Raw genomic sequence first — 10,017 nt, forward strand, 5'->3', positions numbered from 1 at the left:
ATATATATATATATATATATAAAGACATCCTAAATCATTACCTATTCGTGGGGACATTAGCCCTATTCGGGCACAATTAGCTCTTGAACCAAGCGATGCCGCTATTTCCAAAATGATTTGGGGAAATACCGCCTCTGTTTTCCCCTCAACCCAAGACTCAGCAAGCGGCCCACTAACTACCACCGCTCACAAACGGAACAAAAGCCTAAGACATGGCAGCATTTGGCAGCACCGCCGTTATCATATCTGGCAGCCATACATCGCCACCCGCCGCCCGGCTCCACCCCCGCCAGGAAAATGGAGGCTGCCGAGATCAATCGTGCCGACGCCGTCAGCTGGCGCCTTCTGCTGTCGCCCGAACTTCTGCTGCCGCGCGTGCTCTTTGGGACTTCTGCGTGTGGAGAGTTCGCAGCGGCGATGAATGACTTTATGCTAGAGGCGAGATTAGTTATGGAAATATCATGCAACTAAGTGCAGCAGCCAGTAAGACACCCTTGCGCCGCGAAATGAACCAGGTGGTGGCAGCCGTCTTGCATTTTCAGGCATAATCGTGTGAAGCCTGGTAACAGAACCTAATCTAATCGACCCAGAGCTTTTGAAAACCAATAGCAATGGGTCTGAGGGTTGCATAACAAAGTTCGTTCCGAAACCGTTGTCTTAAGCCTCCGCCAGCTAATTATGAAATATAATGTCGGGTGGAAACAGCTGTTTTGCGGAATTGATAAGAAGTAGCTCACAAATTTTCAGCAAAATGCAAGGCCGAAACATTCACGAAAGTTAAGATTTTCATGAGGTACTAATGGATAAGACAGAAGTGATAGCCCTGTTCTCCGGAGAAAAACCAGGAGAAGGGAGATATAGGTGGGTTAATATTTCGGCAACACGCCTTTATCGAAACAATGGCAGAAATGAATTGATGCTATAATTCATGATTCACTTTTACTATTGTCTCGATAAAGGCATGTTGCCGCCATATCAACCCATCTATATTTCCTTTCTCCTTTTTTCTTTTCTCCGAGGAATAGGGGTATAAGCGCTGTCTTATCTATGTGAATAATGTTCCTCGCAAATGCCCTGAACAACTTAAGTACTGATGGAGCGCCGGTAGAGAGTAAACGTTGGTTATATTGACTTTTCGGCGTTCCATTCTGTATCTATGAGACTGGAGGCAATAGACACAGTCTGGAACGTCGAGCATTGTCCACATAACTAATATTTGCCTTATACCGCCATTTAACCAGCATCCCCTGTGTATTGGAGATCAATAACTCAGCACAAGAACTGTGAGCTCAAAGTACCGAAATATCCAGGAGTTGAAGGCCTTTATCGTTTATATCAAGTATTGTTTCCTTTTGATATCCCGGCTGCGAGAGACCGCATTGTGCAGCCGCTTTGCATGCAGATGATGTTGTTCACATGGCCGGCACTGACAATCAAAACCTGACAAACTTTCAATCGTAGCTCTCTACGTTTATTCTGACTGACAAAAGTATCGCGACTAGGTGGATGTTGTTTATATCAACTGAAATCAGGGGGTGTGCATTTTTATGGCAAACCAATCTCGGTTGAGATGCTCGCTGTCGCATTGCTGGCACGTCTCTGTGCTGGCCAATGTCGGGATTGGTCAATGCCTTATACTGCATTATACTGCATTGAGTGACTGAAAGTACATGATCTTCTAGAGCACGTGGCTGCCGCCCGGGTCGAAACCTTGTCAGCGTTCAAGCACGAACTGACAAATAAGCGGTCACGGCTCATTGAAGTGAAATAATATTGAAATCTCTGCTAGGTGACGACCTGCCAAGAGTCATGGCCAATAGCTGGCGAAATGAAGCCTCTGTTTGGCCGAGCACTTAAGCTTGACCTCTTGATCACTTACCCTTGTCTCCATCAAAAGATATAAAAACAGAGACAATAGCTTTGCAACCTTTGTTTCGAGGTGGGGAGGGAAATAAAGCACAGTATTTCGAGAAATACGCGGCTTCTTTTCAGGACTTTTAAGGATTGTTTTGCCCGCTCCAATTTCCCATACAGACGGGCGCCGGCACAAGTCATGTGACTGGCGTGACCCACATAATGATGCAAAGTTTCACCCATATGCAATTTAGTTTCATGCAACGTAGTTTAATTGTAGGTTTTTAATGTAGCATAGACAATGCGCTTTCGTTGCTGCTGGCTGCAGACAAATAGGCGTGGGATGAAGCTGTAGACGTCTCCCTCCGTTCTTCTCATAAACCTTCAGTCAGTGTGACCACGTGTCAAAAGTTTTCGCAAAGCTCTCGCGTTATCAGTAAATGGCCCAAAGCTTTCCCTGCCACTAGGGTCGCGATGGTTCCTGACCTTTCAGATAACCTTTTGAACTTTGGCCACATATTGTGACGATTGAATGCCTACTTTGCACTCAAGGACCGGGGGCTTGGAAACGCACCATTCATTCTTTGAAATCCCGGGAGTTCGAGCAGGGAAAAGGTCAAACGCGTTATTTGGGCAATTTAGGTGCCCGACTTTGCTTCCATGACATGAGTTCCAGCTAGGATATTTTTCATGGGAAAGCTTTGCCACTTTGCTGAGAAACATGTCTCGCATGCTGCAGCGAAGGACCATACAGACGATTGCGTTGGTCACCTTCGTCATCAGCTATGCGTATTTTGTGCTCATGAATACACGTGAACTTAAACGACCGCAAAATGAAATAGGAGCATGAGAGCTCGGTCTCTCCTTACGCAGCATATCCGTAATATGTCGGCCTGCCGTAACTTGGCTCCTTGGAAAAAACTTAAAGCAATCATCTTAACTCTGCTCTGCCGTCGTCTCGCACCTAGCCACTTCGCCACGCCAGTTTTTTAAAGCGATTTTTAAGATCTACATTAAAAAGTTTAATCCAAGATTTTAATGGATGGATTTCTATGGTCAGAGCTCACGCTAAGCCGTGCTTGTTGTGTGAGCCCTGACCCCTACCATTCAATCGTGTTATTTCAGGTCAGCGGCACCATTCGGCGGCAAAAGTTCAACGTGCCCAGTGCTCGGCACGGTCCGTCCCGCCCACTGACATCAACTGACCTTAAACGCGGCCCTGGCACCGGCCGCACGCCATACCTGTCAAGGTAAATAACGAGCGCCCAACGCGACGCGAACCCACTCCGCCACGGGCGGATGGACCGGAAGGCAGACGCTCGAACCAAATGAGCTATCGGGACAGGCGGGCCGGCGGGCAATTTGATTGCGATGACATGAAACTCTGCCGTTGCAATGCTGCATTTGGCAACAGTTGCAACGCTCGTTAAGCTTGATTGGCCACTAGTGCGCACCGTGAATGAAACTTGTACATCGTTGGAGTCAAGCGGTCGACGGCCTTCAGGCAGCAAGGTCTGGTGTTCTACTCCCGTCACAGGAAACTTTCACTAACTTCAGTGGTCACAAGTCACGGCGCTATCATCTCACAGGTCGTTTGCGACTCTTCGAACAAAAGCGCCGAGACTCAATGCCCGCCTAATAAAACTTTCACCTCGCTCATCCCAGCACTCAACACTCGGTACCGTCAAAGGCCTCGGTCGTCACAAGCGCCCACGCTCTGTCGAGGTCACTGACCTGTTGAGCTTGACCCGCCACTGGTAGGCGCCGTGGATCAGCTGCGCCATGTAGAGCAGCATGGCGTCGTTGGTGGAGAACTGCCGGCGCGGGAACACCATGCCCGGGTTCGAGTTGACCGGCAGCGCCAGCGGCACGCGCAGGTACATCGAGTGCAGCCAGTACTGGAACGCCTGCGGGGCGTACAGCACATTTCTTCGCTGTGCGTACGTGAAAGTGGTAGTTACGCATGGACCAGTGGCGTCAGTACTTCTCAAACGCTGTGGCGGTGCGGGCGGTGAGGGGGAAGGCGAAGTCTGCATAATGCTTCGTTGGATGCAATTCGACAGAGTCAAATGTTAGTAAAGTTGGGTCCATCTAACAACAGGAAATCTTGTGCCTAATTCGCCGCCCCTGGCATAGACCCCGATATAAAAGGGCAACTCTGCCCAGGCGGTGTGGTCTTTCCAGATGAGCCGAGAGCTGAAGAAGAAACAGCAAGAAACAGCGGAGAAACAGCGGAGAAACAGCGGGCGACAGCGTCACCATCAGCACCAGCCGTTTAACCCACGCCACTTTTCTCGCCTCGTTCTCCAGGGTCTCCACATCGGGCCGGAAGTGAGTGACTGAGGAGGTTTCATACGGCTGGAACCGAGACAAAAATGCGTCATTGCGAAGACGGACGCCCTAACCAGCCGGATTCCGCCCAGAATATCCGCTGAGGGTCACACGACTGAAATCATCCATGCAAAAATTATCAACACGGGGACTTATCAACAAGGAAAATCTCCTGCAAATGTGTTGGACCCAACGGCTAAATCATGCAAGCCGTCAAGACCAAAGGTCCATTACGAACCAGGCCTCGGACGGGGTGGATACTACTCAAACGTTCAACTTGAAAAGAAAACGTACGACTTAAACAGTGCCGTCGTCACGTTTATGCAAGCTCGTAACCACCAAGATGAGTCCCGCGCACTTCTAAACATTAAAATGCACGATTGCTTGATCTAATCCGATGGGCGCTTTCTTATGCTCGGAGGGCGAGGAGACTCACGAGCACCCGCCACATCAAAAACTGAACGCGCTTGAATCAAGGTCAAGGTATCGATATAATCAATTTACCGATAACTGGGTGAAATTATGATATGATTAAGAGAAAGAAGGGAGACAAAAGTAGCACAGCGTCGTAACCATGAGTTAATGATGGCCATAAGCAAAACCATCAAGAAAGCCCGAGTTGCACGCCACCAAATGACTTTGGAGAACCCAATTGGATATGACGGTACTAATTGGTGCAAACCTACTGACTTCACGCAGCCAGACGATGCGAGCGATCAACCTTCTTGCATGTGCATTTGATCAATCCTTGTTCCGTTCAACGACGGCGCTGCTGACAGTCCATTCATCAAAGCAGTGGACAGCGCCTCCACTTACGCAGTCGCCAGATTACTCACTGTCTGGCGGAATTCCCCAGAGACAAGCAATCAGGGGCGTAGCAAAAGGGCGGGAGTACTGGCACCGTGCCCCAACGTAATTCACGTACTCCAGACTCCCCGAGCCTGGACGTTCACGGCCCCCACCAGCCAACCTTATCTCGCAATCCGCGGTTGCTTGTGTTCCTCCTTTTTCGCGGCGCCTGTATCCGCCCCTGCCCGCCGGTTCCGGTGTACTTAATCAATTACGTCGGCGCGGCCTGTCTAGTCCGTTCGTGCCCGGAAAGTTTACTAACGAGATGAACAAAGCAGTTGAACTCTATTGGCTGGACGTCTCCCCATGGCCGGGCGACGACGTGACCCGACTAGAGGAGAGGGGGAGGGGAGGGTAATGATGCGGATTACGCGGTTCGCAGCCCGTCCCGACGCGCGCGTACGCGACACACGTGCCGCCGCGTGGAATGAGGAGCGAACGGCGACAAATCCCGTGTCCGGATTCGGCGGCGGCGCCGCCGCGTGTCCGTGGCGCATGCGGACCCGTGGCGTATGCGGTCACGTGACCGCCGCGTGGCCACGGCTGGTGCTCGCAGTGGACAGTGGCGCAGTGTGAGTCTGATCACCTGACTGAGCTACTGCGGGTTCTGTCTGTATTGAAGGGAATATGAATGTAAAGTTATCTTGTTCAGATAATAACCTTCAACATATCGGATGCTACTGGGTAAACGACGTAATGATAAATAATGATCATGCTGGCGGCCCTCAATATTTCGGGCTGTCCTCATCCTCATGTGTGCTGGAGCCAAAAGTATATTCCTAGCCTCCAACATTGAATGGTATGTGGGGTGATGAGAGGTTGGAGGACAAACTTTTTTGACACTTTTTAGTGACGATATCTGCGCAGTTCAGGAATATCTTCTTTGGTCCGGGTCATACTTCTCAAGTGCAATATTTCGCTGAACGTGTCGGAACCCCTGTTACTCTTGAGGAATACCAAAGCTCGAAACATTAGCACCAAGTACCGTCAATATGATAGCAATTTAGAATCACGTCACTTAACCGGTGCCTCATTGCTCGCTGAAGGTCGATAACTCTACATAAGAGCTTGCAACTCAAGATGCCGTAAAACCAGGAGCTAATGGACTTTCTTTCTTTCATTGCGTATGGCAGGGCCTGACTGAGGCCTGTCCGACGAGGTGCTCGACTTGAATTTAAGCTAGAGCTTAAGTTTAAGTTAAAGCGTAAGTTTGAATTAAAACTTGAGTTTAGATCAGACAGCGGTAATGCCTTATTCCTCGGAGAAAAACCAGGGAATGGAGATATAGATGGGCTGATATTTCGGCAGCATGCGTTTATCGAAACAAAAGCAGAAGATGAAGGCATGCTCCTGAAATATCAACTTAACTTCAGCTCCATCCTCCTGTTTTTTTCCAAAGAATAAAGCTATTACTACTGTTTTATCCATGTGAATGATTTTCCTCGCTAGTGCACTGAACAACTTACGTAAACTTAAGTTTAGATTAAAACTTGAGTTTCAACTAAATCTAGGCAGTTCATGATGTGATAGCTTTGCTTTTGTGTTGTGTGCACGTGATGCCAAACTTTAGGGACCTATTGGTGCTATATCTCCATTGCTGTTCGATACTTAGATCATTCAATATTTCTTAACTCACACTGCTAAGGTCCTCTCAAAATGAGTAGTTGAAGCGTCATGTTTTTGTATGTCGCACTTGCGTGTCTTGACGCCGCACATAAACTGTCTTGTCTGATGAACAGGTTCTTATCAAAATCCGGGCAAAACTATTATCAAATCTTACCAAAACTCTTATCAAAACTCTTATCAAAAGAGTCTAATCTAAAAGGAACCCAACCCATAATCCGGCTAATTATACCGCGCTGCCATCCTGGGGAAAACGACAAACGCACCCATATGGCTGAAAACCTTGTTTAGCAACCTTCTGAGGGCATTCATCAGAGCACAGCCCGCAGGCGAGAATGGTGCAGGCCCACATGACGACCCAAAGCGAGTGCCACCAGGTCGTGAGCAATACCATAACCGAGGGGGCTGCCAGATCGTGAGCAATACCATAACCGAGGGAGCTGCCAGATCGTGAGCAATACCATAACCTAGGGGGCTGCCAGACCGTGAGCAATACCATAACCGAGGGGGCTGCCAGATCGTGACAATACCATAACCTAGGGGGCTGCCAGACCGTGAGCAATACCATTACCTAGGGGGTTGCCAGACCGTGAGCAATACCATAACCTAGGGGGCTGCCAGACCGTGAGCAATACCATAACCTAGGGGGCTACCAGACCGTGAGCAATACCATAACCTAGGGGGCTGCCAGACCGTGAGCAATACCATTACCTAGGGGATTGCCAGACCGTGAGCAATACCATAACCTAGGGGGCTGCCAGACCGTGAGCAATACCATAACCTAGGGGGCTGCCAGACCGTGAGCAATACCATTACCTAGGGGGCTGCCAGACCGTGAGCAATACCATAACCTAGGGGGCTGCCAGACCGTGAGCAATACCATTACCTAGGGGGCTGCCAGACCGTGAGCAATACCATTACCTAGGGGGCTGCCAGACCGTGAGCAATACCATAACCTAGGGGGCTGCCAGACCATAAGCAATGCCATAACTCGCGGACGCCATGCTGACAATGAATGGTGCGGGGCCCTCGGATTCGATGGTAAAAAAAAACACCCGAAATATCCGTGACTGCATTTTGCTGCAAAACATGACAACTTAATATCCACTCTAACCATGTTAAGCCAGGCCTCTGCCATGTTTAAAAATGCCCAAAGCTGACTACTCCGCTAATGTGATAAATCCAAACGTTAGCAATAGTCGTCAATGCTCAAAATCCCTATAAACTCAGTTGCCCCGCAAATCTTAAAGCGCTACCTTGTATTTAGAACTTAATCCTACGCTCTCTGCCATCGAAATAGCGACATGGATGCATGATGATTGCGAATACGAGTACAACTGGCGCTTATAGCTCGCCAGTTCCCCAGCACCCAGCATTCCAGAAAACATGGGTATGCATGCAGCACAGCCTCAGCTAATGCCATAAGGAAATGACAGACTGGTGTGCCTGTCGATGTCGCTGAACCAGACAAAACAACAAAATTGGAGCCGTGCGCCTTCACTGTCCGGCTGTCACTCACCCAGTTGTGGTCTTGCTCCTGTTTTCGCAGCAGACCCTTCTGGAGAACTTCGCCTTCACCGCCAGGCGCCGCGAACTTCTCCGCAATGTCCTCCAGCTCCTTCATAACCTCGGGCTCGAGCAGCGGCTGCATCGTCATTTGGTACCGCATTAGCGTATGCTTGAGCTCCGGCACCGGCAGCTTGGGCAGCGTCAGCGTCTGCAGTCAGAGACCGTGTCATATAAGCTGGAGTCGCTCACAAACCTAGCACGATGAGTACCAAATTTCCCCGGGTCTTCTCCTTCGTTCAGAATTTATAATTCATGTTTGTTTTCAGTGCATTGAAACAAATTGCGCACAACCATGAGTCGATGTAACGACGTGTCTGTCATTATAAAGGTGTGTTAGTCAATAAGTCGATGTAACGACGCGTCTGTCATTATAACGGTGTGTTAGTCGATAAGTCAATGTGACGACGTGTCTGTCATTATAACGGTGTGTTAGTCGATAAGTCGATGTAACGACGTATTTGTCATGATAACGGTGTGCTAGTCGATAAGTCGATGTAACGACGCGTCTGTCATTTTAACGGTGTGTTAGTCGATAAGTCGATGTAGCGATTTGTCCGTCTTGTAATGATGTGCCTGCCTAGAGCTAGGACCATTGAGAAGAGTAAATATCAAGAACTGAACAAGAGCGTGGTTCCATGTCTAAAGTCACTGTGCATTTGCGCCTACAAAACCTTACAACTTTATCATTGCGTAATTTTTGCAAGACACTTGGGGGCTTGAATATTTCTGCAGCGAGGCTCTAGGAAAAGTCTGCACACTTCGCCATCCCCATGCTCCAGACACGACGCTGCCTTCCATTGGCCTCTACTAACCTCTAGTGTTATTGTGTTACATTTCTTAGCAAATCTAGCCAAGCTAGTAGTCAGATAAGTACATCATGCATCGATAGATATATATTCAGTCAATAACCGGCCTGTTAGAGCTTGCATCGTCACTCAGCCACAGCACAGCAAAAACGCTAACTGCGGCAGCACTCGCCGGTCGCTAGTGTATGCTGTTGCTAAGAACAGCGTCTGCCACGCTAGCGCCCGGGACCAGGCTAAGGACAGTGTTTGCCATGCTAGCGCCCAGGACCACGCTAAGGACAGCGTTTTCCATGCTAGCGCCCGGGACCACGCTAAGGACAGCGTCTGCCATGCTAGCGCCCGAGACCACGCCAAGGACAGCGTCTGCCATGCTAGCACCTAGGACTACCCAAAGGACATCGTTTTCCATGCCAGCGTCCGGGACCACGGTGAGGAGACGGGCCGGGTCACGGAGCGGTCACGGACCGGGTCACGGAGCGGCCACGGGCCGGGACCACGGTGAGGCCACGGGCCGGGTCGCGGAGCGGCCACGGGTCGGGTCACGGAGCGGCCACGGGCCGGGTCACGGAGCCTGTCCTGCTCACCTGCTGCAGTTTGGGCTCCAGGCTCTCCATGGTGGTGGGCAGGCGCCGGACGCCGGTGTGGAGGACTGAAACGGAGACACCCTGGTCAGGCAGACCGACAGAAACATCCATACATATTGACAAGGCAACAGGCCCATCCATACAACCCGACACACCGACAGGCGGATTTATACACACCGACGTATCTACAGACACATGCGCGCATCCAGGCATATCGAAAGACATATGCATACCCCCGGCATACCGACAGTGCCAGCCACACACCCCGACATACCGGCAGACACATTCTAACATACCGACACCCTGACGTACCAACAAACACCTTTACACACCCTGAACCACGGCATACGGTAGGCACCTCCGCATACCTCACGCCGCCCCAGCTACCTCCCACAATCCGC

At 50.0% G+C, this 10,017-nt stretch overlaps 1 protein-coding gene across 1 annotated transcript in view; it reads right to left on the bottom strand.

Moving 5' to 3' along the window:
• The window catches only part of LOC119104761 (choline O-acetyltransferase), a gene marked incomplete at its 5' end in the record, with an annotated part of 25,971 nt that extends 16,290 nt beyond the window's left edge, over window positions 1-9,681 (bottom strand). The window contains 3 exon segments of the mRNA XM_037228482.1: window positions 3,589-3,761; window positions 8,177-8,374; window positions 9,617-9,681. Coding sequence (XP_037084377.1) covers window positions 3,589-3,761; window positions 8,177-8,374; window positions 9,617-9,646 — 401 coding nt within the window.
• Window positions 9,682-10,017: the final 336 nt, after the last annotated feature.

This window comes from Pollicipes pollicipes, unplaced genomic scaffold, assembly GCF_011947565.3.
Source record: "Pollicipes pollicipes isolate AB1234 unplaced genomic scaffold, Ppol_2.1 Scaffold_6052;HRSCAF=7182_pilon_pilon_pilon, whole genome shotgun sequence".
Classification (NCBI taxonomy): Eukaryota; Metazoa; Arthropoda; class Thecostraca; order Pollicipedomorpha; family Pollicipedidae; genus Pollicipes; species Pollicipes pollicipes.